The sequence below is a fragment of the Aspergillus puulaauensis genome, chromosome 8 (assembly GCF_016861865.1).
Source record: "Aspergillus puulaauensis MK2 DNA, chromosome 8, nearly complete sequence".
Lineage (NCBI taxonomy): Eukaryota > Fungi > Ascomycota > Eurotiomycetes > Eurotiales > Aspergillaceae > Aspergillus > Aspergillus puulaauensis.
In genome coordinates this window covers 1,847,506-1,874,756 of record NC_054864.1, presented here as the reverse complement: position 1 = coordinate 1,874,756, position 27,251 = coordinate 1,847,506, and the positions used below count along the sequence as shown (strand labels likewise).

Here is a 27,251-nt window from a genome sequence, read left to right as displayed (position 1 = left end):
CGTACGGTCAAGATATATTAATTATGCGAAGGGTATAGTTATTTCGTGCGATTAAATTAAGGTTAATCTTCTAGTAAACAAACCCCTACCCCCTGCAAGGCACCCACTACCCAAGCGGGAATCTTGGTCTTCTCTCCGTACAACTTCAAGAAGAAACCTTTAAGGAAAGCTGGGAATTGATCATCTAAAATGGCTTGTCGTACCCTCCCCATTAAATTAAGGGTGTAATGCACATTGTGTATTGTAAGACTTTCTATATTAGCAACAAGTTCCGAACTCAGGAGAGATCACTTACAGGTGAGCTCCGGCCGTCTCTTTAGACGCCAGGTGGTGGACATATGCCCTCGTAATGCCGAGCCCCCCTTCCTCTCTAGGTTTACATGTCATGCAGCCGCACCCGTATTCGACAGGCCTAAAGTCATGCGCAAATGATGCATGCCGAAGGTTGAGATTCCCTGTGGAGACCACGGCGTTTCCGAAGCGCTATTTACACTCAGTATTGCGCCAGATATTTTGGGGGAAGGGGGGGGGGAATCCTCACGGCAGTTCTGGTTGGCCACACGCAATCAAACATATCTGCGCCGAGGGCGGCACCTATAACCAAATCCTCCTGGTACCCCTGTGTGTTCGTCAGTATTTTGCCTAGGGCAACGTTAGGCAATAACTTACCACGCCCATTACATATCGTGGCTTATTATCCGGAAGGAGACCGGTGCAGGTATCGACTCTTTTCTTTTGAGTCAGTAGAATTCCCATAAGTCTGTCTGTAAAGCAGCATACACTTTGCAGAACTCCTCCTTTGCCTCTCCGCCTGAAAGGCCCCCAATAGCGATTCCGGGCGTATCTCGAGCGACCATCTCCGCACAACACTGTTTTCTCAATTCCAAATCCAGGCCACCCTGGATAATGCAAAATAGGTTTTGCGACGCTGGGTTTTTGTGAGCTTCAATGCATCGGTCCAGCCAACGGACCGAGCGCTCCATTGCCTCATGGACTCGTGCATGATCCGGTGAGGTCGTCGCAATCACATCGTCAAGCTGCATGATAATGTCGGAGCCAATGGAGTTTTGGAGGGAAATCGAGTGTTCCGGGGTGAGTAGCCTGGCATCGGTTAGTGCGCGCGCCCAATGGAGCTGTGAGACGTTGAAACGAACATGGGAGTACCATCATGGGGACTCAAAAACCGAACTCCTTCCTCCGTAACATTTGCAAGTTTTAGTAAAGAGACCATTTGGAACCTAACAAGATCAGCGACTGCAAAGTAGAGCTCGCTCGAACAACTTGCCCCCCACTGTCCGTCAGAATATTCCGATCCCATCCCTGCAATTTATGTGCTCCTCCTACCTCATCCAATACCGCCTGTCCAGGCTTCAGCCCTAAGTGATACGTATTATTTAGGCATAGCATACATCCAGTCTGTTTTAGTTGGTCGTATGTAAGGCCTTTGAGGGAGGCCTGCGTTGCAACTGGCATAAAGATCGGCAGAGGAACGGAGCCATGAGGGAGGTGGAGGGTGCTAGCGCGGGCTTTTGTAGTCTATGTATACACATTATCAGCAAAAGAATCTGCAGTTGAGTGGCTCTTGCTTACAGAGCACTTGCGATGCAGGTCAAAGGTCAATGCTGAAGGCATTGCCTTCCGCGGAGGGGTTGTTGACATGGACCGGGGAAGCGACAACGAAGTTGTTCTCGGTGCGCGATAGAAGGGACGTAATATTATACGGTTCGCCCGAATATATAGCATTAAAGAAAGGGTATAGCTCCCCGGGATTAACTAGAACTGTCGAGCGTCCACGGCCTCTTGGATAATTTCGAGGGTTGTTTGCATTGTTTGCAACGCCTTATCTCTGTATATTACCGAGCCGTATAATACTGGTTGTTACCAGACCATAGTGAGCCCGATGCTTCTCTCTCTTCAGCAACTTTCTTGATATAAATTACAGTCGCTCTTCAAGCTGAGACTTGCTTTTATTGAAAGACTCAATGATTATAATGTTGCTTTGATGTAAAGATGCAGACAGACCCCGGAATGGCCAAGTCTTTGAATCTGGGGTATGCAAAGTGAGTTCCTTGACTGTCAACGACTGTCGCAGGGTTTAACTCCAGACGGTATAGCTATTCGTGAAATCAAGTTTTAACTACAGTATTAAAGCAGTTCCAAAGGCCCGGGTATTATAGATCGTTTGCTCCATCTCTTACCTGGCGCAACTGTTGGAATCGGGGGATTCCCTTCTGTTTGGCCCACCCCAAATCAAACCAGTGCAATGAGTCAGTAACCACCTACTAAATATGCTATGGTGTTCCACAATATGAATGCAGTTTGGATCACGATATTATTACACTGAAGCCATGGTATGAACAAGCCGGATGATGGGTGGACCAACGCCGATCGAGAACAATCCTCATCGCCTTATAAGCAACTGCGGTGGGCCCCAAACCAAACTCGAGATTGATCGGAGGTTGACCGACATTTGTGACTCGCGAGTTCGCCAGGCCTCCCCCGAGATCTAGCCCAACTCGGACCATGTGGGGGTTGGAGTCCCTGGCGGCGCGTGCACTTAAGCCGAGCAGGGGCAAAAAAAAAAAAAGTTGTTTGCCCTTGCAACACTTCTCCTACATATCCCCCGCCATCATGAGTGAGAAAGAGATCACTCCGGATGGCGCGATCAATGCGACTGACGCAGAATTGGCGCTGAATGTGAGTTGCTCAAGCTCTATGGCTCCGAAAGGAGGGCTAATACAACTGTTCCAGCACAATGACAGTGACCCCGATCTTCAAGCTCGGGAGAAGGCGTTGATATGGAAGCAAGGTATTTCGCAAGCCCATTTGTTCGCCTGCTCAGCAAGAGACGTACACAGCACTTACATACGCCTATAAGACTTGCATATTGTTCCTCTTTCCGCCTTTATCTATCTCCTTTGTTATCTGGATCGATCGAACATTGGTACGTTCGACTAGGTCCATCCCGATCACAAGTGGGCTACTTACCAGCTATAGGAAATGCCAAAATTATGAATGCGGAGACTGGCGATGATCTCCTCACTGAAACGAACATGACCTCTTACGAGTATACGTGAGTGCTCTCTTTGGTCGCTCCTCGTTCATCACTGACCCCAGTAGGATCGCACTGATGGTCTTCTTGATCGCCTACGCCCTCTTCGAAGTGCCCTCCAATTATTTTCTCAAGAAGCTTAGACCGAGCGTGCGTATCCCTCTCAATCATGCCGCAGCTGTATAACCCAACCTCTAACACTGATAAACACAGAGGTGGATCGCGTTCCTGATGTTATCATGGGGGGCTGTCACAATGGGGTTAGGCGGAGCACACAACTACGCGCAAGTGACAGGTCTACGTTTTCTTCTTGGAGGTATACAGAACCCACAATCACATCGAACATAGCCTCATGCTAATCCTCAACAGTCCTCGAAGCTGGCCTCTTCCCGGGCTTTGTCTATTTCCTAACCTTCTGGTACCGCACCTCGGAACGCTCATTGCGCGTAGCTTTAATCCTCGCCTCGGCAACCCTAGCAGGCGCGTTCGGCGGTGCAATCGCATACGGTGTAGGACATATGAATATGGCCCACGGTTTATCAGCCTGGCGCTGGCTTTTCATAATCGAGGGCGCACCGTCCTGCGTATCCGCCATCCTCGTTTGGTTTATTCTCCCTGATTACCCCGAAACAGCATCTTGGTTATCCGAGGACGAAAAGGCGCTTGCCGCGAAACGCCTCGAAATAGAAGGGTCCAAGGGTGGGGCGCATGCGATGACATGGCAAGATGCTAAAGATGTCCTCATAGACTGGCGTTTATATGCACACTACCTCGTGAGTCCTCTGCAATCTGTTCACGCAATCCAACCAAAAAAAAAAAAAAAAAGAAGAAAAAGGAAAAAAGACTCGTGTCTAACTCTACTTGAAACAGGTCTACTTTGGAATCTCAGCGCCATTCTCCAGTCTCTCGCTTTTTACCCCCTCGATTACCAGCGGACTCGGATATACCAGTCTGAAAGCACAGCTCATGACAGTACCTCCATGGGCAGTGGCGTACGTCGTAACAACAGTTGTCGCCTGGTCCGCAGACTACTTCAATAGGTATTTAAACTCTGTTCCCGTCTAAATCAGCTAGCGGCAGTACTAACACCCATCTCCAGCCGTGGCCTCCACTCCGCAGCTCTCTCCTTTGTCGGTGCAATGGGCTTCCTCGCCTCCGCCGTTCTCCCAGCAGACGCATATCTCGTACGTTCCCCCCGACCGTCCATTCAACCATTCAACCCTATTAGCCCACTAATAATAGTTTCTTTGCCCTCATTTACAGCATCGCTACGGCTGCCTAATCGTCGCAACAAGTGGTTCCTTCGCCTGCATCCCGCCATTGCTCGGGTGGCTCTCCTCCAACATTCGGTCCACCGCAGGAACAGGCCTCGCAATCGCGCTGAACGTCTCCTTCGGCGCCCCCGGTCAGATCGTTGGAGTATGGATCTACAAGTCGGACGAGGCGAAACGCGGGTATCCGACGGGCCATTGGACGAATGCAGCCCTGCTGCTGCTCGTTACTGTGGGGTGTTTGGCGCTGAGGGGGTACTATGAGTGGAAGAATCGGCGGTTACGGTTATCGGGCGGGGAGAGATTTGCTTATTGAGCTCAATCGCTTCGCTCACATGCTTTATTTGGTGGGCTGGGTTTTGTTGGGGTTTTTGAGACGGTAAATACGTTTTTTTCTTTTTTATTATTCACTGGTGACTTAATTCATATGATAATACCTAACGATGGAACTGGGATACGAGGAGACAGATTAATCAGCCAGGGGCTTCCTTGCCGATATATTATACTAATAGGGTTAGAATAATTTAAGAGTAATAACGGTCCTGAACCTGAACCATGGAACGAGCGTAGCACGTGAACCTTAGCTGGGGAAATAAGGTTAAGTTCCGACGTTCCAAGATCCATCACGGCTGACTGGCACCTACTGGGAAGTCTCACCAGAGAATTCGATATATACTACGCAACAATGGAGCAAAGCATAAATGATCTCCCGAATTCAAATGCCTACACCGTGCGAAGTATGGAATCTGAGTGTCTGCCCCATCAAGCAGTAATTAAATCAGGCATTGGATCAGCTGAGTCGTTCTTTTTTGACCCAACACAAATGTGAACCAGTTCAACCACCAGGTAGGTGGATAGGCTTCAATTATTTAGTGAGCGCACACAATTTTTCTTGTTCAAAGAAGCTCATGAAATACCCATAGAATGGAACGGGAAAAGGATTTGGTTTGTGCTTGCTGTGTTTTGGTTATAGTGAGATAATTGAAGGCCCATTTTGAGTGAATACCAGCCCCATATCTAAGCTCAAGGCACCGCTTGGAAAATGAAGGCCAAATTTATTGGCAAAGACTCAAGTACACGCATCATAAACTGTCGTTAACATATTGTGCTGTAGGCTGTAGCGCTCGTCTGCCACGCCGGCTTTCCGGCGAAAAGAGATTAAGATGAAAGATATATAAAATTTGGTCCCCGGCCATGCCCATCATGTGGTTGGATATGAATTTTAAGAATCGGCTATTTCTCAAGAGGTCGAAGAAAAAAAAGGGTCGCGTTCTGTTCCTGTCGAATGTGTACCTAATGTGAATTCACCCGCTCGTAACAATTCGTTCCGCATAGAAAAGTAAACTAGCAATAATGTCGACAGCCGGTAATGTTGTACATATCTGCGAGATCGGCATCAATCCGGAGCGCGTCGCATGCAATGTCAAGTTGTCAAGTTGGAAATCAAAAACAGGCAAAAGCTGAGAATAAAGTCCCTCCGAAAGGTGGAGTAGAAAGAAAGGAAGAGGAGAGCCGCAAACGTCCGACATATAGCGCTCAAGGCACGGTTCCCGACGGTGGTCCATGGCTGGGTTGCTGGTAAGACTTAGAATCCAAAACTTTCAAAGCTACCTCCGCAGCATCTTCCATGGCATTCTGTACGAAATCACCATCAAACCAATATCGGGCAGCAAAGGTGGTTCCGTGGACGATGACATGACAGGACCACGCTGTGCGACCTCCTATAGAAAAGCCACACCGTCAGCATAATAATGAACAAGAAATTTTGGCGGTTCCAGTATAAAAGTCGGTGAGGAAAGAGGGTGACTCCACTCTCCCACACTGCGACTCCGAAATGATTGCAGTCAACGAGAAAACGGTGGATGTCTTGTGTCGTACCCACTCCGCCATCCCACAATGAAGTGCACCTTGCAATAGAGAAATGTTTGACGGACTAAACGCTTGTAGGAAACAAGAGCGAAGGGTAGATAACGGTAATACCAACATGAACTTACCTCGGCGGTCGGAGAATGTGTTGTATTTTGGCTCGTCGATGCCGTTTTTGGTGCAATAAACTTCGGAGATTTATGTTAGCCCACCAGTTGATCGGTGACCAAGCGAGATAATGGCACGAGGAACGATATATTCAAGCGTCACGGACTCACAACTTCTCCCACAAGGAGAATATCTGGGATGTGGGGCGTACCTTCAAGTCTTAACCGCCAGTCATACTTGATATCGAGTCTTGGGTCAGACATGGTGGACGACGGAGTGTTTATCTGGCCGTGGCTTTATAGGCGGGACCCTCTTGTTGTCTTAAAAAAGGGCGAAGGAAGCGAAGGAGGGGGGAGGAGAAACGAGGTTTTGCTGTTATAGTGGGCGTTTGTTATCTGTATCCCTGGTCGATTCCTTGTGCTGTGGCAACGGTAGTGGTTGTAAAGGTAAGAAGCCAGAGGGTGTAATTGGCAAAAATATAGGAGGAGGGAAATCACGAAGCTGGATACCAGAGTATGAGAGGAGCTTTCTCTTCTTTGCCTTCTCTTATCTGAAAAAGTTCCGAGCCTTTCCCTTTCTTAAATCGAATAGACGTGGTGGATATGGGGAACAGCAGGCGTATAAAACTGTGGGCCGCCTTTTTTTTTTTTTTTTTTTTTTTTTTCTCCCTCCCTCAAATAGCGCCTCGGTGCAGGTAGACCAGCTTTAGATTTTTTTTTTTTTTCCTGCACTTAGGCATGACAAACACGGAACCTAATCAAAGAACCTAGCAGACGGACTTATGCATGCTACAGTGGACATGGCACGGCGTCAGCAAGTTACCCCCCTCCATTACTCCCCACTTGAGGAGCGCCAGAGCATGGAGAACCTGCGGATCATCTTGAGGCTGCAAGCTGGAACGGGCCGGCGCACGCCGACGAAGAAGATGGCTTTGAAGAAACGCCAAAGACTCGGGAAAGAAGGGCCACTAGTCCCCGCTATGGTTAGAGAGATCCATTGAGTTGACAGGGAACAGGGCAGCAACAAGAGTGACGTTGCTGTACAGGGGGGGGGTTGATAAATGGTTATTCTGGAACGGCTTGGGCGAATCATTCGGTTTAGAATTTCAGTGCTCTAATTTAATTGCTCGCATCATTATGGCTCGAGCCACTAACGTTTTTCCCTTTCCCGCGAAGAACGAGCTGGCATCGGGTATGAACAGGGTCTAGGCTGCCTCATCATGGACGTGGCTCTGAAGCATAAAGGGGAAAAAGGAAAGAAAGGAATAATGGTCGATACCAATGGAGGGGCATTGAGGGGAATGGTTTAGTTGCCCAAAAGCGGAGATTGGTCCATATAATTGTGAAAAAAGCGACGAATTGATGTTGATATCGATGATTTGGGCCACTCACAGAGGTCGAAGCGGGCCCATGCGATTGTGCCAGCTCATCACAACGATTAAAAACAATCTAATATTCGATCTGGACAAGGAAGAGCTCAAGGCCGTTCCGATCCCCTCAGCCCTGGACCCCGAAACGGCCAGGAGAGCTAGGCCGCTCTGCATGAATAATTGGTTCTCGGAAGCGGGTTACAGGGTGTAAGCGACCAGGGGCTCTGTTTTAGATCGCTTGGGTTGAACTGCCTCGCGGCAACAGGGGTCATTTCCGCCGAGGGCGCTAAATGGGCTGGAGGACAAAGCAAAAGGTCAGACGAGACGAGCAGCGATGAAGCTGGTGTCTTGCTCAAAAGCTCGTTTCCGGGCATCTTCAAGAGTGACAGCAAAGGGAAAGACCGCTAAGTGGGATTGAGTTTGATCGAGTCCTGGCTTAGAGTCGTAGTGATTCGTCGCCTCCAAGCTCGGGTAGTTGGGCATTAATACGTGCATTGCTCCTCATCGCGTGTCTGGATCAAGGTGAATGGTGGGGTGGTGGGTAACGGTGAAAGAGGAAACAGAGGAAACTGGAACGGCACCGGGAATATGGTGAACCTGCATGAGGGGGGTGGGATTGATAGCATGATGCCAACCAGAGGGGGTGATGAGGAGGAGAGAAAGAGGGGGAGGGAGAGGAAGGAGGAGAGATGGAAAGCTGCAGGTGATTCTACGCGCCTTCTCGTTTTCTGGGACGAGCCTCGATCCGCCCCGCTTCAACAGCACAAGCTTATTTCTGGCTGTTGCTACTGGAGAAGAATGGCAGTGCTATTTGCTTTGCTTTCTTTAGTGTTTCTGTTCTGTTTTGATTTTTTTGCTCTCCGCAGAGGCAAAAGAACTATCCAGGCATGGTATATACAACCCTAACTGGGAGCAGCCGCAGCACTCTCCTCGATCCCTCACATACTCGACATATCTGGACAGCAGTGATTCCTTATGAGAATATATCTTCAATCACAACTCCCGATTCGTCAGTAATTTAGGCGACAGAAGCCCAATAAGAGTCGGTGGAAGCTAACATGGGGCGGAGACAGGGGATGGAGTCGGGCAGGAACAACACAACCATCACGCGAGTTGTCAAGGTCAGTCAGTGATCTATTCAAAATGTATAATTCATATCCTTTTTTTGTGTGTTTGATCTCATCCATGCCTGATGGAGCTGAGTATCTGCAGAACTAGCCCATAGCCGTTAGAATCATCATATACATGCATCCCAAAACACCCGTCTACATGAACTAACTAGATGCGCCGAGTGATATGGTCCAATCAATAATGCCAATGCCAACAGTTTGAAAACAGCGCTCAAATCGCCACATAAGAAAAAGATTAAGGGAAAACAAAGAAACTAAGGCAAGGCTGAGAAGGACATCCAACCATAATTCATGCAGGTCAAACCGTGATCCTCATGGACTTGTCGCGCACATCACTGCAAGTCATGCCGAAACCATTGGACTTCCAGTTCCCGACTAACCGCCCAGGAGTATCCACCCACGGGGTAATATCAAGTATTTAAAGAACTGAGTAAAAAGAAACGAGGGGAAATAAAAAAGTACAGGTCCATGGCATCCGTAGTCGTGACAACAAAAGTCATTAGGTCGAGAACTAGCTCGATAATGTGTATCCAGCGGAACAAGAACCACGTTGGAGCAAGTAGTGGGAACTAGCTCGACGTCATAGTAGATGCTAGCTTGCCTCTACTCACCATGATCTCCACCGAAAACAACACGACGCCTCGAGCTAGGGACTGAGGTGTGACGTGCCTATTGAGGGTGGCAGCATGTCTGTTGTGTGTTTAGGATCGATGGAACACCTCGTCAAGAAGTCGCTTCGGCTTTGAGAAGGAAGATCTCATCGGGAGCATGAATTGGGAAGGACCGCTCCGGTGCCATCGCCGGCGGATGCAATCGTCGACCAGTGCTACCAGGCCTGTGGCGACAATCACACTGCATGCAAATTAGTTCAATTCTCGCGTAGTAATCTTTGGGCACAGCGCTCTTACTCGGCAACGTCATGCATGTTCTTATACGCAGAGGTATCACTGATCCACATCGAGGAGGGGGGGATCCAGCCTCCCTTGCTCTCCTCCTCGATCGCTTCCATCGGAGTCAAGATCTCGGGGACGATATGGGCAACCTTTTGGGATGTCCGCATGTTGACAAGGTGATAGGAGACTTCACGCAGATCGCTCTCTCTCCGTGACTCATGCCTCCATTGGTATTTTGTGCCCCAATACTCATACTCGTATCGCTTTGTCATGCCGGCACCTCTCCGCTTCAGTTCTACATGCGCGTAGTTCGAAAACTCCATCATGACGGTATCGGCGAGCGTGGCCGGCCGATCGATGCCACTCTTGGATCCGCTGAAATCTTCTTCGAACACCTTGTTCTGCTCAGATCCCCGTCGTTTGTGGTATGCGCCTGACAGGGGTCCGAGCCCGCTCGATCCTGGTCGTAGACTAGCCAACACATTACCCCACGAGCGTTGAAGCATCGCCGGCTTGTCACAGTTTGATGATATTGCCCTCCTCTCTGAATGGCAAATTTCGCGGCCCGACTCCCGGCAATAGCGACGAAAGGAAAACTTTCTGGTGAACAAGTCATACATGCGTAGATGAAAAAGGATTACGTCTTGTTGGTAGCCAGCACGGTGCGGAACCATGGTATCCACACGGAGGTTCATGTTGCCGTCGAGTGTTGCATCGTCATGGCGGATAAGCAACCTCCGGCAAGAAGGAAAAAGTTTGCCAAAAGTTGAGGAGCTAGATGGCATCGCATCTGTTAAAAACATATCGCGTTTGCGATCCGTCACCACATAAAGCGGAAGTTTGTCAATCTCATCGTCGTCCGTTGAAGTGTCAGTTGATCCAAATGTTGAAGCAGAGGCTGTAGGGTTTACGTCGTCTTCCTCGTCGGTGTCATCATCGTCGTAAAGATCCATCTCCTCCGCTCGGAGTTTTGAGATGGGCTCACTGTAGATCGTTGGTGCTGTGCTCTTCGACCGATCTGAAGCCTCACTGTCCGTAGAGCTGGAGCTGGCTGGATTCCGCAAGGTTGCCGTCGCATCTGGACAGGATGTTGCCCTGTACGACCCCATGATGGCGCTAGTACAATAGAGAGAATGCCAAAAGTATGTAAATGCAAGCGGAGTCTGTTCGCAGGGGTTGTTGTCCTTTGGGGATGACGGGTTGCTGGGCTGGACTCTGGGTCGTCGGCGGGTGTGTTGTCAGGCTGCCCGATTGGGAGAAAGAATCACTATCCCAAGATGGATGTTGTATGATTTTGTCTAAAAGAGGAGTGAAGAAAAAATAAATGAAAAAAAGCAAAGAGAAGAGAAGAAGATGATGAGGAGATACACAGGTAAGATGTGTTTAAGTCATAGTCTCAGGCCTGACTTTGTCGTCGCACCACTTAGACAGACCCAAGAGGGACTATAGAGTATGTACCACAACCTGGGGGCGAGGGGGCAGAGGGTAAATAATCCGATCATACGACGGCAGGGCGACTAAAGAGGAGTTGGATTAAATTATAAAACCTTTATAGAGGGAAATGGGAGAACAAGAAAGAGTAATAGTAATAAATTCGAGCAGATGGGCAACCTATTGCCGGCAGAGAAAGCGAGGAATGGGCGATGTGAGGATGCGAGGGGCCAGGGAGCATAGCAGATGACGAACCCGGGAGAAGGGTCAGATCCAGAATTTCACCCAGACGCAGGAAGAAGCAGGACTGGGGAAAGGGAGTGGCGCAGGATGTTTGTTGTATCGGAGGGCAACGAAGGAGAATGCAGAGCGAGAGCGAGACTGAGAAAGACAGGAGCCACGTCGGCCACGCTGACTTGGCTGGTAATTGCATTCAATTATTGCTCCCTCGTGCGAGTGCGAGAGGAATTCTTAGTCCGGCAGTAGTCAGGTAACTAACTGGTTATCCTTCCTTGATTGTCTGTCCTCGATGCCCAATAAAGGGAACAACGGGATGAATGAGACACATAAGCTTAGTAGTTCCTGTACCCTGTACCAGCCCTCTGGTCACTATCCAACTACAGAGGAGCACAGCTCCAGACTGCCGTGGTGCCCACTGTCCACTGTACAATTCGGCAAGAGTGAATGGTAATTTCTCGGGCCATTTTCATGATCTCATGCCGTACAGTCATACCACGAACTCGTCCTCCAGCCCCAACCCGCTGTCATCCATCCCATACCTAGCCGTTTGGATAGTGGCTCGGATTAAGGCTGACCGGCTTGCCAAGGGCCAGTAGGGTTCATCCTTTTACGATGATTTCCCGCGAAGGCGACACCCCAGCGGGGTATTTCGGGGAGCGAGCAGTGGCATGGTTCTTTCCAACTTCCATCCCGAACTGAACGGTCGCGTCCCGCAGGGGAAAACAGGGAAAAAAAACTGTGTTCCAGTCCGGCCAGCCGCTTCACATGCACTGGCAGCCCCAGGGATCCTAATTGATGAACGAAAGGCGGGCAGGCAGCTGACAGGTGCTCGCCTTACCCAGTGGCGCTGGCCTGGGCGAAACGCCAGGAGAACGAGGCTTGGTATATAGCCAGTTGTCTGGGAGTCAGAACAGCTTCGTTTGATGGATGCCTGAACGCCTAACGGCCGAACAAGAACTGGGCTTGCCTGTCGCGGACCATGGATTGCCAACGGACCGGACCGGCTCCGACCAGTTCACAAACACCTCCCAGGCTCAATCTCTGCCACTCTGGGTATCATTGGACGCCTGAGGTTCTCTCCCGCTCCTGGCCCGATATCGGTTGTGTCCACGAACTACGTACACCGTTCTCCTCCAACAGACTTACAACTTACAACTCACTCCAGCCACAACTATCCACAATCAACTTTCCAGTCTCAACCCGCCCCAGCTCCACAGCCATGCAACCACCGAAAGATCACCAAAAGATCAACCTTCTGTCCAACGATCATCAACCAGATATACTTGTTTACCCTCTTAGCCCTTCGAGGAACCCTCCACCCCAGCCCAAAACCAATGAGCTGGCCAGTTAACTACGACGTAGTACTATCCAGAGAAGCAAGAACCCGCTGTCCTACTCTTGAAATTTGCGGAATACTGCAGCTGCCTCCAAATGAACGGGACGAACTTAGAACCAGAAACCCGGCTGCCAGGAGGCGATGCTTCTGGCTTTGTCCATACCATGATTTTATGACACCCCGTGCTCTCTCCCAGGCCTCTTGAGGCCACGACATCCATGCATATTCTGGATGGATCCTTTTTAGTCAGGTTATCTTCTCCGTATGCACAGAGCAGAGATCGACGAGTCATGAATATGATTGTTCAACACAGGATTGCGGACCCCCACGAAGAACCGGGACCAGACGCACGGTGTTTGGGCTAAGATACCACCATGACTACTATATGATTGGCAAACCGAAACACTTACCTAACTATAGATAATGGAATTACTGTATCGATAAAGGTAGGCACTTTTTGTTCCCTGCCATTTTGACAATGTCAAACAAGACCAACCAGGCGTGGTTGAATATGCGGGTTCACCATAAGACTGTGTTGGATATATCGGGAAGTCTGAATAGTTTCCACTCGTACGTCATCCAAAAGAGTTTTCTTCTCTGAAGGAGCGCCGTGAGAAAACCAGGAAGATCACTGGAGGAAACCAGCCAGCCCAAACCAGATTACTGGATACGTCAGGGCTCGAGAATGAGAACCAACTACGACACACTTAACGTAGCCCCTCGTCCTCAATGTATTGAATAACACAGGTAAGGTACTTGATGATGTCAAAATCGACATCCCTTGCGCTTTGCAGTCTACACCGGTGCCCCTTCCCGGGTGGCCCAGGGGGCGGGGATGACCGAATCTGACATGTACTCAGACGTCTGCACATTCCAGTATCAACAGCACACACTTGGATGAACACAGGGCATCAATTGGACCTCTATCTTACGATCATACCTTGAGACTGGAGATGTTCTGCTTCTATCTGTTTAGACCAGGTTGCAGTTCATGAGCCAGTCTAGAGTCTATAAACAACAGAGTTGTATGCACCATTTACAAAAAATGTAGACGATTCCGAGTCTCGCGTCCAGGAGAATCATACCTGTGACCACAGCGGTCTCGGCAGTTTCTCTCCTGGCTGGATCGTTGTTTCCTCACGGCAGCCTTTAGGTGGATGCGAAAGCAAGCCAGCGCGACTTCCTGAAGAAGGTGGGTAAAATCCAACATAGGCTTCTCGTCGAGCGGGGCTTCCAACAGTGACAGACCATGTGTGGAGACCGTAGTAGGAGGCAATAGAATGGACGAGCCAGCGACTGCGAATTAACGTAAGTAGGAGAGTATTGTGCTACCATTTCCGAAAACTTACCCAAATCCAGCTGCGCGGTCATCGACAAGACTCTCAAACACCATCTTCTCACCGTCACGCTCATTGTACGAACTCATCGTCTCGCGCATACTTTGCAGCTTTGTTCGGCGATCAGGCGAGTCATGCGTCTGTCCGTTTCGTCCCACAAAGACGACTTCGTCTTCCGAGTCTTCGTCGGACGACGACGGTGCATCGGCAAGACCGTCTTTCTGGCGTACCAGTTGTCTCTGGTTCCACCGTTCAATGAACTGCCTAATATCTTCTTCCAGGTCCTGCAGCATACCACGTGCAGCACGAGCTTGCTTCAGCTTCAAGCGAAGTTCTTTCGGAATATGATATCTTTCGGCTTTTGCGTCTTGTCCCTGCTTGGGTGCACGATCAAGGTGCGCATAATGCTTATCCCAAAGCGGCGCCAGGAAGTATGGCATAGGTTCATGACGGGTGTGAGTGGGATGTGGCATCCAGTCCCTAGAGGATGGCGGTTCGGCCCATGGGTTATGCAAGAGGCGATCTTTGAACGAGGCACGACCTGTCAGCGTTCTAAAGCCCGTAAAACACGGGAGAGAATATGGATAAAGATGGCAGTATAGGAGACTACCCTGAATACATCATCTTCAGCCACTTACGACATACCATTCTCCCAGCGTTGTCTGCGACGACTGCCATCCTTTCCCTTCAACAGAGCCTCGCGTCTTTTCAAACTGTCCCGACGGAGCGGTTCGCGACGTCGGAAGGTGATGGCCGGCACCTTTCGGGACTCCTCTGGGTTTTGATCCACGATTCTAACTCTCGGGTTAGGGCTAGCATCTGTAGCCGGAAAATGGTCATCCAGAGGAATTGACAACGAGACAGACGTTCCCCGTAGCGCAGCGGTTCCTTCGCTCCTCGGCGTTGAGTCCGTAATTCTCAAATCCCCCAAAGAAGCAGCAGCCTGTTCTGTCCAAGCCGATATCGCCTGCGCCTGCTGTGAAGACAACGGCCCCCCGACGTCCGCTTGCGATGGGAAACTGGGATGGATTGCCATAGTGAAGGGCGCGGCGGAGGATCTGTGGCGAAGATAAATGCGGGAGAGTGCAGAGACCGTGGTTATTTTCGCAGACTTTGTCGCAACGTCGGTCCAATGCTCGCGGATCTCGTCAATGAAACGTTGATTCTGAATAGAAGGAAAGGGAGCCTCCAGAACGAGAACAAGCGGGGATGGACGGGGACAGATAAGAGATACCGCGAGGCCGCGTCGGAGCCGGATTAAGTTGGTCCGAGCTCTCGGCCACGGAAGCGCAAAAATCCACTCGTTGACTCACAATGCGCGATCAAGTCAGCTCATTGGCGCGATCCGCCTTCCAAGCCCGTATTTCACTGACAATGTCCACAGCAGATCCGAAAATGACTCCACAATGTCCAGGAATGAATCATCGTGGGTCACGGACTCAAATGCGAGTTCTGTCATTTCCTGCAATGCGCATCTACTCATGATCAAATAGTGGACTGGCCGGGGGTGAATCTCTGCTGATAACCCGTACACCTTCCATCAACAGGATATACCTAGCGGTCCTCGTTTAGGCAGGCGCGCAATCCTCTTCTTGGCATTCTTTCAACATGATCAATATAATACAAGACAGCTCTGCAATGCTCGCTTGATGCTCAAATAAGACACCTGGTTTACCCAATCTTCGGGAGAAAATCTTCAGAACCATGTCATTAGAGCATGAAGGACCGGTCACATTCAACCTAGTCTCAGCCCGGGGCGTTGATACCGAGACAACATTATGGAGGTTCGAAGACCAGGACTGGTGAATATCTGCCATCAAAACATCGAGTATCAACCCAAGTAATCGGAGGTCTTATATTTACGCACTTACTAGGTGTTTGTATTATTATAAATACAACTGTAGTTATGTAAAATATTAGTGTATGGCTCACATGAGCCCCAGAAAGAGCTTGGATGAGCTGTGTACAGAGGGACGTCCCAGACAGGGAATAACTTTGTGGGCGAGATTCGCCAAAACTTTAACTAGCAAATTGACTTCATGATCCATTCGAATAAACATTGACAGTGAACAACGCAATACGGATTTCAATATTATCCACATTAAACAAATTGGAACTCCAACAGGGGGGGGGTATATCAAATAAAAGTCCCAGAGTACAAGAACAGAATAGCAAAAAACAACCAGAACCCCAACTCCAAATCACCAACGACCAGTATATTTCGCTCAGGCGGACTCGGGTTTCGATTCAGCGGTTTCTTTAGTGGAGTCCGACGGTGCAAAAGGAATCGGGCCATGAGACATGAATACCGGGAGGCCATGTCTAGTCACTGCCGCGGACGCAGGAGCCGAATACACCATAGACTTTGGACTTACAGAGTCACCCACCACTCCCGGGGTCAAAGGCGGAGAAATGCTCGCGTACGCAGTTTCAGAAGAGCCAGCGCCGGGCTCACTGAGAACTGAGTTCGGATTCCAACGATGCTCTTCGGCGGCAGGCTCAATTTTTGGTTCTTTGTTTTCTTCAAATGGGATAGGCGATGATGCGTCTGGAGTTACAAGGGGATTTCCCACCTGTCTTTTGGCAGCTTTTGGATCCTGTTTCTCGGTATACATCTGCCTAGAGACGTCCGGAAGCGGAGGCTCGTCGTGGGAGCTGCAAGGAGCTGGAGGTTGAGAAGTCGCCTTTGAAGTAGTGTTTGGAACCGGTCTCTTGCCCGCTGACACTTTCCTATGAGAGCGGGACGTCTTCGGGGGAGCCTTGAGGGGCTTACGCTTGCCCTCTTCTGTCAGCTTCCTCTCTCGGGCCGCATTCTCCTCCGGAGTAGGCACTTTCAGTTTAATGCTCAGCTTTTTGACATCAGCCGTCAAAGTGTCCATGTCATCCTGCACATGCTCGCTGCCACTGGGTGGAGGCTCTGATGTAACGGGCTGGTCTTCCCGGGTCATAGCAGTGAGGACCGTAGACGGAACGCGGGGCACGGGCGGTGCTTTCCTTGGACTTGCTGCGCGTCTCGGGGTCCCAGGCCGGGATGTGCTTGGCTTGCGTAAAGTCACCGAGCCCTGTGACACCGGTCTCGAAGCCGGTCCATCTTGCTCAGAGTTTGTCGAGGTTGCACTCTTTCTACGTGACGCACGGGGTCCGGGCGAACTAGATGGGTCGGGGAGGGCGCCAGGAGAATCAAATGTCGTTCTGCGACTGTTCCTGTTGGTTCGGCGTGCTGGAGTCTCAGGCCTAGGTGTGCTCGGTAGCGAAGCCTTGGGTTTCCTAATGCGAAGTTTCATCTTGTTTTCTTCGCCTATAGCTGATTCAGTCGGCGTTCCTGCCATCGAACGAGCAGCATCGGTGGTAGCAGCATGTCGTTCTCGCCTCAAGCGTGATGCTTCGGCGTTGAGCTGCTCGGGTTTATAGCTGGAGGTTTGACGGTCACTTGGTATCAGAACCTTGGATAACTCGTGGGCAGCCACCGCCCAGCCCACCGGTGGTAGTGGGGATGGCTCCAGATCTAAGCTGGCGTGTGAACCGGTGGATCTCCGATCTCTACTTGGAGGGACAACCTTTGCGGCAAACGACTGGGTCGGAGCAAAGTATGTCGGCGCTGTCTTTTCCCGAGGCTTGCTGGCAGGGGGTGGTGGATAGACCAAGGACTCCAGCTCTTCCAACGGGGCGGGGGACCACCATTCTTGATCATAGGCGGCCGCTAAAATAGGTTTCTGGCTGGGAACAGGTGTCGTATCGTACAGCCCAAGGCGATCCGTCATTTCAGTTGCCAGGCGATTGATCTGGTCAACACCAGCCGGTTCTACATTTTGCGTGCTATCTCCCAATCCTGACAAGTGGCTCAAGACGCCAGTGGTCAGAGCTCGATTGCTGTAGCCCCCTTCCAAAACACTGACGACCCGCCCATCCACGCCGAGTCCTTGCTCCTCTGCCATGCGCACAACATCGGCCGTGAACCTAGCATAAAAGTCGGTAGGGACATTCACCTTGTGCCTTTGCATGCCTGAACCTTCCCATTCACTAGCATCGAAGCCGGCAGAAATGAAAATTGCAGCTTTAGGCGGAGGACCATTGGGTACACTTGCCAGGCGATCAGTCTGCATTTTCAAGAAAGCACGAGCCTTCTCAATCAAAATGATATATTTGGTTGAATAAAGTTCCCAGAAATCCTGCTCAGTTTTCCACGGCTCTAGGTGGACATTCCAAATAGATTGCCCATGTGCATTTTCGATGCATACACTTGCATTGCGTACTTTCTCCGGTTCGCCCATTTCACAAGGGTACGAATTTATATCGTGCAAGCTAAAATACCCTACCATGGCCTTTTTGTGAGCAGCTGCATTTCGCGGCGCAGTGGATGCTTTCTGATTCTGTTCCCAAGTGATATCCTGCGAGCCGTCACCATGATGAAGGTCGAAGTCCAAAATCGCAGCGTGGGTCAGACCATGGGTCATTGCGGCGTAAGAAATGCCTACGTGGACATTGTTAATCCAGCAAAATCCGGACGGATGACCAGACGAGCAGTGGTGGCCGGGAGGGCGAATGCAAACAAATGCGCGTTTCGTGGGTCCTGGGCCAAACACTCCATCTATTCCCTCACATACTCCACCCAAGGCCCCTTCAAATGCGTTCAAAGACTCTGAACACAAATACAGATCCCCTTCGTGGAAGGCAGGCGCAGGGGATTTCCCGGTCGCGCTATCCCTGCCACTGCTGCGAGGCCGTACCAATTCCTTGCCGCTCGACGCAAGCCGCGATTCAGCGGCATCGCACATAGACTTGAGGTCCTCCATCCACTTAGTCCCATGCACATGAGTGACGGCCGTAGAGCCTATCGCCATTGTACGTGATGTTTTGCGAATCTGAAACGGAGGAACGGGAAGCTGGTGAAGGTTCACATCGGGATGAGGGGCGAACAATCCACCAGTATATCTGCGGCCAAGTCGAACATACGCAGCAGATATGCCTACAACACAAGCCTGAACACGTTCTGGTCGCTCGACAATCGAGCTCAGGATGGCACGAGAGGCGCGGGGACGCGAAAAGCGATGGCCATAACACGCATCGTGGATGATAACTAAGGTCTGCGATTGCAGATCGGTCGATTGATGGTGGTCGATTTCCTTCTTAAAGTGATCGGCCGCGATGGAAGTAGCAGTTGGCACCGATTGTTCCGTCGCTGCAGATAACGAAGTCTTCCTAGAAGACATTATATAACCGCTGGCGCTGAGTGAGGCAGCTGCGGTAGGTGACGTCGCAAGAGTGGAGGATGAGCGACGGGACAGACTAGGCCGCGGAGAGACAGGGCCTCCCGGTTGGCTAGACCGAAGCGAGGCAGTGGAAGATTGTTTCTTCAGATTAGGTGTAGATTTGCGCCTTTCATCCCTCAATGAACTGGAGCTTGGAATACGTCGGGGAGTTGGTTGTGTTTGGGGTTGCGGTTGCTGTGTTGGGTGGATGCCCGAACGCATGGGAGAATCAGACGGCGATAGAAGCGAGGGGCAGAGACCACCCGGAGAGACGGGAGCGGGAATCGCAGCAAGCGACGGATCATTCAGACGGTCGGAAAAGATGGAGGGATCGATGGGGGGTGGAGGACGCGGAGGCGTTCTTGAGGGGGTTTTGGTGGTGGGAGCTGCAGTGAATGACTTGGAGGGGTCCATGGCGCAGAAGTCAGTCCCATTTGAATGTCTTTGCAGTAAAATTTGAGGGCGAGCAGAGTGCAATCAGCGACAGTGTTTGCAAGAGTGCGACCAGGCGCATATAGGAGGACAACGGTGGGTATGTAGTAAAAAGGGAGAAACAAGGAGGAGTGGTGAAGTAGAAATCATAACAATCACAAGAAACTACTAATAGCAACCGTCTCCTCAAAATGGTCAAGGGGCAGTCGATCGCTCATTCTTCAACTGTTTCTTATTCTTCAATTTATCTCTTCTTCATGTTTGATCTGGAGTGTACTGTGGGTTTTAATGCTACATTAATTTAAGAATTTCTTCCTGGTATGCTGATTGTTCTTCCACCAGTTCCTTATACCTACTTCCTTATCTGTATAGTTTACTGGGCGTACACCACCTTACACTACATCAACCAATCACCGACATGCGGGATCATGCATGTAAAATTCGCAATGTAAAATATCAAATACTACGTGTAAAATATGAAGTACGAAGTATAACAATCTTTCTTTGTAGCTTCTATGTATATGGGTCATAACATGTCATAAAAACCAAACATTCCAGCAGATGATAAGACGCTTCTGAGACCCCCAAAGAACGCCGGATCCCAAAGACCTAAACACCAAAAATATGCAATCAAAATAACTCTAGAAGAAATGGCTTTCATTTCACGAGTGGAGGGGCTCAGAAAATTCCTGACCACCGGCGGTACCACCTCTGCCGCAAACTCGGAGCTTGCTGGGGGTCATTCTCCACCTGGACGAGACTGGCATCCGAGTACCGCGAATTGCGGGAGGAATTGCTAGTGATAGACAAGCGTGAGGAGCGGCTTTGCTTTCTCTGGTGCTTCTCGTGCTTCTTCTCTGTAGTGAATTTCTTTGTCGCGTGCTTCTCACAAAAGCAGTGCATGGTGACCGTCTCAAAGCCAGTGCCGACACACTCTGGGTCCGGCTGGCCAGTGCCACACGCCTGGTAGCCAGAGTCTACTTCGCATTGGCACCAGTTGTAGAGGGTAAGGTATTGGCGGCACATTTTGATAATGTCTTTTTTTCTTTTCCTTTCTTTCTTTTTTTATGTTGAGTTGTCGTGACTATCGTTGCTCTTTTGGACGCCGCTGACGTTGTTCGGCGATCGGATAAGCAAGATTGATGATCACCTCCGCTGGGTTCCGGCAATTGAGGTAGACCAGCAAAAGGTCTCAGTCGTGGTTGGAAAGAGGTTATGTGCAATAGTTGAATGCACAAAAATAATAATGATAATCGAAAATGGTAATCAATGAAAGAATCTTATGTGGTGAGTTTGATTCTACAGTCTGCCAAACTGAGTTGCGTGACTGTTGTATAGATTGGGATGTCGATATGTCTCCAGGACTGTCCGGTTGATTTTGACGATATGCTGTCAAGCAGCGAAAGAAGCTTAAATATAATGAAATAATATGGAAACTTTCCGGTATGATGGTGTGTAGGAATGCCGAGGGCACTTTATATCAAAGCGAGGGAGATATAAGGCGGTAGATGAACAAGGAGATGTGAAGTTGGGAGAGGAAGTAGAGCGAATGAAACAAAGACTGCCCAATAAAGGATCCGGCCCAGCAGGAAGTTTCTAAAGACGGGGAAAATTGTAGCTCTGAAGTGAAAGACTCGCAGAGCGCAAGCCTGGCTATATAGCAGTACTGTGTAGGACCACGAGTGTTTGACGTCAGCTCCAGAACACCGAAGCGCTTTGGTGGAGTCCATGAACCGCCGACGAGTCGACACCGACTGACCCCAACGGCGAATTGGTCATCTATCGGGATTTGTGCGATCGGGCCAGGGTTCCAGGCTATTTTTTACTCCTCATCCTGTTCTTTATTTGGGCTGGCCAATCCTATCTTGTCGCTCCCAGGTCGCAATGGTTTGCGTTCCTCTCGGCGCCGCAGGATGAATGGCTGTACAGCGTTCATTACAGGTTTCATCAGGCGCTTTCAAGTTTGGGCTTACAGACTTACTCCGTAGGTGCTCAACCCGCCGACAAAAAAAGAATCATTGAAGCGGGTCGGGAATTGCGACAAAGCCAGTAAGCCACAAAGAGTCAAAGACACCCGATTGTGATACCGCTCATCCTCTCCAGAATTCTAACTTTTCGACATCAGTGGCACTGGTAGCTTGCGTACACTTTGCAACCCACAACCTGTTGGGCGGAGCTTGGCAGGCGGGATTGCCCAATAAAGATGCCACGGATTGGGGATTTCGTCAAAAAACTGGTTCCCGTCCCAAAAGATCGAGTGATGATGAGCTCAATGTTGATCGGTGCAGGCCGTGCAGGCGGTGCAGCGGAGAGGCCGGCGGACCAGATGTTCTTCCGGATCGGGGATTGGCTCGATGCTCTAGCCTGTTGGGGCTAGTGCGTCTCCGACCAGATCTCAGTCACGTGGCTGTTAAGAGAACCACTGACTGACAGCTGCAATTTCTCAAAGCTTAATGATATAGACGTACCTTGCTCATAATAGACCCAGAGTACTATTCTACTCCTACTGAGGTGTATAATAATTCTATACCACATACCATAATTGCAGCCCTAGAAATACCAACTAATAGTCCAATCTGCTACTCCAACGGAACGGAACAGCCTCGGCTTTCCCACCGCCAATTTCTCCATCTCCCCTCCGCACCCCCCTCACCTATACAATTTTACAAGCAAAGCGCAGCAGACCCCCTCCTCCCCACAGCGCCCACCTCTCTTCATCCTAAACGGACCCCAGGGTTGATAGAGGCTATGTCGTCACCGGAAACAACAATAATGACCCCATCTCCCACCAGAACGGCTACGCTCGTCTCAAACCTTGCCTCCGTAACATCTCGCATCCAAACAGCCTCCGCTAAACTCTCCCCCGCAAAAGAACCCCCCGTGCGCCTCGTGGCCGTCTCGAAGCTCAAGCCTGCCTCTGACATTCTCGCGCTGCACAACCACCCAACAGACCACTTCCATTTCGGCGAAAATTACCTCCAAGAACTACAAGAGAAAGCACGACTCCTGCCACCTACAATAAAATGGCACTTCATCGGTGGGCTGCAGTCTAATAAATGTGTTTCTCTGGCCAGAGATACGCGAGCGCTCTGGGCGGTTGAAAGCGTGGACAGTGAGAAGAAAGCGGGCCTGTTGAATAAAGGGTGGGGGGAGAGGAAGCCGGATTTAGGTGGGGAGGAGAAGCTGAGGGTGTTTGTGCAGGTTAACACATCTGGTGAAGACAATAAGAGTGGTGTGGAGCCTGAAGACGGGGCGATTGGGCTGTGTCGGTTCATTAGGGAGAAATGTCCGCGGCTGAGGCTGCAGGGGCTGATGACCATTGGGGCGATTGCGAGATCCAAGGCGACAACAGCGGAGAATGAGAACGAGGATTTTATCTCTTTGAAAGAGGCACAAAATTGCGTGGTTAGGGCGCTAGGCTTAGAGGGGGATGAGGCGCAACTGGAATTGAGTATGGGAATGAGTGAAGACTTTGAAGGGGCAATCGTGCTGGGGAGTGATGAAGTGCGTGTCGGGACGACGATTTTTGGGGACAGACCACCCAAGGATCAAGCTAAGGTTGTTTGATAAGTGGATGAATCAAGTGTATTACTACACAGACAGGCTTGCATTCCGTGGCATGCTCAAAACATTATGTCCTCCAACTAATATCAATAAATACAATACCAAACTACCCAAATGCAGTTGTACAGGACAGTAAGGTTAAAAAAGGCATTGGGACACTATCTGCAGTGTTAGTAGCCTATATAATCCTCGCTAGGGCTAACCGCTCGCGGCTTTTCGCGAATATAGGTCCTGTCTGACAACGGACCATGCGATAGCCTCTGCTCCATCTGCCGCGCCAGCGCTTGGGGTATTCCCTCTTGTGTGGCTCGGATCGTTACTCGGTACATCTTGAGACATGTCAGTGTGGTCCTGGTTCATAGAAACAGGTAACTTACCTTCCGCTCATAGTTGGGCTCCAATCGAAGAAGACATCCGATCTTTCCTTGCGCAGAGTGATACACCGCACAGCCTACGATGTTTATTGAGTTCGGATCTACGCCACTCAGGAGCTTCCAGCCAAATTGTTCCACAAGCCGTTTTGTAAAGCTCTCGCTGACGGGCCCTGCCTTCGGCACGAGCCCGAACGTGTTTTGCGCCTCCAGTGGAGCGCCACCAATCTGCCGCCACCGTTTGAAGAAATCTTCTGCCGTTAGGCTTGAAGGCTCCAGGTACCGATGCATTAGAATCGGGAGCTGCAGAGTGTAAGCCTGTAGTGCACCCGCAAGGTACGAGATACGAATCGTAGGTGCGTCAGAAAATGGGCCTTTAGCTTCGAAGAAAAGGGTTTGCTGCGTTTGGCCAGCTGCGGGAACTGAAGGCTCTGGAAGACTCTTGGAATCAGCCCTTAGATGCGGGGCAGATGGATTATCCACAGTCGTAGTTAGGGATCCGATGGAGAAAGACGACTTGTTGCTTATGTAGAGTTTCAGCACTCCCAAATGGCCCCGGAATTCACACCGCACGCCAACCTGGATCTGGGCATCCTCGAACAATACGCCTTCATCAGCAAAGTACAGCCTGTTGTATCCAATATCCCAGTCTGGCGAAAGATTTGCGGCGCTGGCCATGTTCGTAGTAGGCGGTGGTGGCGTGGACGATGCACTCAAATCGAGTCCAGCTAAGTCCCCTGAGGCGCTCGCCGTTCCAGTTGTTCCGTTGGTTCCTGTCCGTGTGCCGTTCACAATTGTAGTAAAAGTGCGCTTAAGACCCGTGCTCTGTGCCATCAATATCTCTGTGCTGTCCGTATTGGCGTCCTTGCCGCCTACAACCCAGGTCTTCTTATCGGTTGTCCCGGCCGTCTTCTGGTGGAGACGGGAAAGTAAGATCGAAGCTCTCTCAGAGAATGGAGGCATCTCATCACAAACGGTTCGTAGAAGGTCGTCAGTTGGAAGTGTCGCCAGCGACAGATATTCAAAAGCGCGTTGCTGTAGTTCAGGGTCTGGTGAGTGGCTGTATAGCCGGAATATGTGTAGGAGCTGTGGCTTGATTTCAGGGAAAAGGTTGACGAATTTGACAAAAGAAGATAGGATCATAGCACGGGTGTTGTCTGTGCTGCTCATCATTTTAGCTTGCAAAGCGAGGAACTGCTCTATGGGGCTTGATCCTTGATTGTCTGCCACCAAATGTCCGAATTCACCGAGGACATAGCAGCCAATCTTAACCAGGCTCTCATGACAGTCACTCTTCAGGTATGTAAGAAGTGTTTGCGCAGCGTATGCCTGGAGTTCCTCGTTGTTCGTCACGATTTGAATGACCCGCTGCCATACCTCATCGTTGACATGGTCGCCAGCAAGAGACAAAAGTTTCAATGTAACGTCAATGTACCATTGCGCATCAGTGGCATATTTTTCCGTGAGAATGGCAACCTTCAAAACCATCTCCTCCCGTATCGCGTAGTCCGCTGATTGGAGGTACCGCATCAATTCGTTCACAATCGGTGCCGCGTTTGTCAAGTCACACATACTGTAAATCAAGTCAAGACCCTTTCGACGCACGCTAATATCTCGGTCCCGAAGTGAGCCAAGAATTATATTTTGATGCTTCTTGATCGGGTCCAAGGTTTCAGCCCTGGCTGCGAAGTGCGTCATAGCTTCTAGACCGAGGTAACGCACGTTCGTCTCGCGCGACTGAATGTACTTTCCTAAGCGTGAGGATATCTGCATCATCAAGTTATGCTCAGTGTCAAGGTGGATGAGGAGATTGATCGCTTCGAAAAGGACCGCATTCTGGGCATTGTTTTGCTGCACGTTTTTCGGTGTATCCATTGCGATCTGCATTATTTGCTGGAGAGACTCGCGAATGATATCGCGGACATGACTATCCCCTACGCTGCATTAGTTTACACCATCCCAGGTCGAAGGCGGGGCTTATCTTACCTGATGGGGGGTAATATTGTAACAAACGCAGAAGTTTAACCTGGAGCCACGGGCAGGGGACCCGGTAATAAAGATAGTCCGGTGCAATGTCATTATCCACAACGACTCTCTTTAACCGTTGAGCAGCCTTGACGTAACTTCCTCGGTATTCCTCTGGCCTGTCCTGCGCCAACGCCATAACTAACGATGTTACAGATAAAGTAACGCCCATGTCTGGGTCATCCATCAGAGATATTATACGCTCTGCCCACTGATTTTGGACAATGCTAGGGTATTTTCGGTAGAGTCGGAGGAGGGTAAGAGCAGCTTTCTTTTTCACAAACGCTTTTGAGGTACTATATTGAATATCAGCGACACGGGTGAAATAGTCACAGGGGGGCGATCTTGCTCACGGAGATATTAGCAGCCGGTGAACCTCAGTTGAGAGGGCTTCACCCATCTCTCTGCTCCCAACATTGGCAACCGCATGTAAAGCCAGACAATTGTTGAGTTCATGATGATCCAGCAGGTCTTTTCGGATGCTGTTCACAACAAGATGCAGCAGCTCGTGTTCTTCATGAAGAAATAATGTCACTGCCAGGTATCCGATCTGCTTCTCGGAATACTTGTTGGATGATATTAAGTTGACAGCTTCCAAGTGGCCGAAATCAACATCGTACCCCTGAATATAGACATAAAGCAGCTTGCACACGTATTTTTTCTTCTGATATCCGTCGAGACTCCCAGACTTGAATTTCTGCCGAATGTTGGCCAATTCTTTGTTCACCCGTTTCTCCTCCAGCTCACGAGCTCTGGCATTGCGCAGGTCCGCAATGAACTGAACCAGGCCCCGCATAGAAGACATCTTGATTATATTATATTATCGTCACTGCAGAATCGGGAAGGAAGATAATATTTCGGTGCGGGGGGATAGATAAGGTTGAAAAGCCGTAGTGTAATGCAAAAGGAGGCAATGCGGTTTGTTTTTGCGGTCTGCAGTAGGTATTCACACCGCGTCCGAGTGTACACTCAGTAGGGGTATGTCATGCAACCATGTCCTGTCACTTGTTCCGTCTGTCCGTTTACGGAGGTTGTATCTGGGCGCTAGGATTCTATGGCGCATAGATCATGGCGCAAAGTTAGAGGGAAGCGTGTCTTCGGTGCCGGTCAGGAGCTAACAACAATCGGGACGTTGAGTGGAGAACTCAGTAAGGGTCCAAAAAGAATAGGAAGGACTCAAGGAGAGATTTGAGGAGGCACCGGGATCAAACTCGGGGAATTGTGCGACCCGGAGAGTTAAACATCCCGTAGACGGACAAACTGCAGCTGCTGTAAGGAGTGCTCCAAAGCATCCCCCGTTTTTGGGTGCCGAGCCACTTCCGGTGTTGATCGGCCGGATATCTACGGATTATTGTTGATACGTTGCGGCGGCGCATATGCTTCGGAGTGCCCTGTAGATACATTACTAGTGTTCGAATCACTGAGACTTATTCTTTAACTGATGATAGCTTCTCATCTTGTTCTTATTTTACAATCCTATGAATCCTGAAAACCCTTATTTTCAATGTGTCCCGCGAATCCCAAAAACGCCCAGTCGCAGCTATGCATAGATAGAATGGGCAGATGTTATCAACTAA

General features: G+C 50.0%; 9 protein-coding genes across 9 annotated transcripts; 2 read left to right on the top strand and 7 right to left on the bottom strand.

Annotated features, from left to right (window-relative positions):
* Positions 1-62: 62 nt before the first annotated feature.
* APUU_80691S (tRNA-ribosyltransferase family protein) lies at positions 63-1,743 on the bottom strand (the record flags this gene model as incomplete). The annotated part of the gene is made up of 8 exons (XM_041697000.1): positions 63-249; positions 296-483; positions 542-619; positions 670-727; positions 781-1,101; positions 1,155-1,238; positions 1,286-1,536; positions 1,591-1,743. 8 exons carry the CDS (start codon positions 1,741-1,743, stop codon positions 63-65), a joined length of 1,320 nt encoding a protein of 439 aa, XP_041562574.1.
* A 780-nt stretch (positions 1,744-2,523) lies between these two features.
* On the top strand, positions 2,524-4,639 carry APUU_80690A (putative MFS transporter; the record flags this gene model as incomplete). The annotated part of the gene is made up of 10 exons (XM_041696999.1): positions 2,524-2,697; positions 2,752-2,809; positions 2,879-2,944; positions 2,998-3,073; positions 3,121-3,202; positions 3,266-3,368; positions 3,422-3,825; positions 3,923-4,092; positions 4,152-4,236; positions 4,316-4,639. The coding sequence occupies 10 exons, from the start codon at positions 2,524-2,526 to the stop codon at positions 4,637-4,639; spliced, it is 1,542 nt and encodes a 513-aa protein (XP_041562573.1).
* Positions 4,640-5,859: 1,220 nt separating this feature from the next.
* On the bottom strand, positions 5,860-6,560 carry APUU_80689S (double-stranded RNA binding motif domain-containing protein; the record flags this gene model as incomplete). The annotated part of the gene is made up of 3 exons (XM_041696998.1): positions 5,860-6,044; positions 6,318-6,377; positions 6,509-6,560. The coding sequence occupies 3 exons, from the start codon at positions 6,558-6,560 to the stop codon at positions 5,860-5,862; spliced, it is 297 nt and encodes a 98-aa protein (XP_041562572.1).
* Positions 6,561-9,497: 2,937 nt separating this feature from the next.
* On the bottom strand, positions 9,498-10,798 carry APUU_80688S (uncharacterized protein; the record flags this gene model as incomplete). The annotated part of the gene is made up of 2 exons (XM_041696997.1): positions 9,498-9,648; positions 9,705-10,798. 2 exons carry the CDS (start codon positions 10,796-10,798, stop codon positions 9,498-9,500), a joined length of 1,245 nt encoding a protein of 414 aa, XP_041562571.1.
* A 2,977-nt stretch (positions 10,799-13,775) lies between these two features.
* On the bottom strand, positions 13,776-15,069 carry APUU_80687S (uncharacterized protein; the record flags this gene model as incomplete). Its single annotated transcript, XM_041696996.1, has 3 exons — positions 13,776-13,992; positions 14,046-14,556; positions 14,679-15,069. The coding sequence occupies 3 exons, from the start codon at positions 15,067-15,069 to the stop codon at positions 13,776-13,778; spliced, it is 1,119 nt and encodes a 372-aa protein (XP_041562570.1).
* A 1,189-nt stretch (positions 15,070-16,258) lies between these two features.
* APUU_80686S (histone deacetylase hosB) lies at positions 16,259-19,696 on the bottom strand (the record flags this gene model as incomplete). The annotated part of the gene is made up of 1 exon (XM_041696995.1): positions 16,259-19,696. The coding sequence occupies one exon, from the start codon at positions 19,694-19,696 to the stop codon at positions 16,259-16,261; it is 3,438 nt and encodes a 1,145-aa protein (XP_041562569.1).
* A 696-nt stretch (positions 19,697-20,392) lies between these two features.
* APUU_80685S (uncharacterized protein) lies at positions 20,393-20,740 on the bottom strand (the record flags this gene model as incomplete). The annotated part of the gene is made up of 1 exon (XM_041696994.1): positions 20,393-20,740. One exon carries the CDS (start codon positions 20,738-20,740, stop codon positions 20,393-20,395), a length of 348 nt encoding a protein of 115 aa, XP_041562568.1.
* Positions 20,741-22,462: 1,722 nt separating this feature from the next.
* Positions 22,463-23,281, top strand: APUU_80684A (YggS family pyridoxal phosphate enzyme; the record flags this gene model as incomplete). The annotated part of the gene is made up of 1 exon (XM_041696993.1): positions 22,463-23,281. The coding sequence occupies one exon, from the start codon at positions 22,463-22,465 to the stop codon at positions 23,279-23,281; it is 819 nt and encodes a 272-aa protein (XP_041562567.1).
* Positions 23,282-23,448: 167 nt separating this feature from the next.
* APUU_80683S (AP-2 complex subunit alpha) lies at positions 23,449-26,479 on the bottom strand (the record flags this gene model as incomplete). The annotated part of the gene is made up of 4 exons (XM_041696992.1): positions 23,449-23,607; positions 23,656-25,583; positions 25,636-25,970; positions 26,028-26,479. The coding sequence occupies 4 exons, from the start codon at positions 26,477-26,479 to the stop codon at positions 23,449-23,451; spliced, it is 2,874 nt and encodes a 957-aa protein (XP_041562566.1).
* Positions 26,480-27,251: the final 772 nt, after the last annotated feature.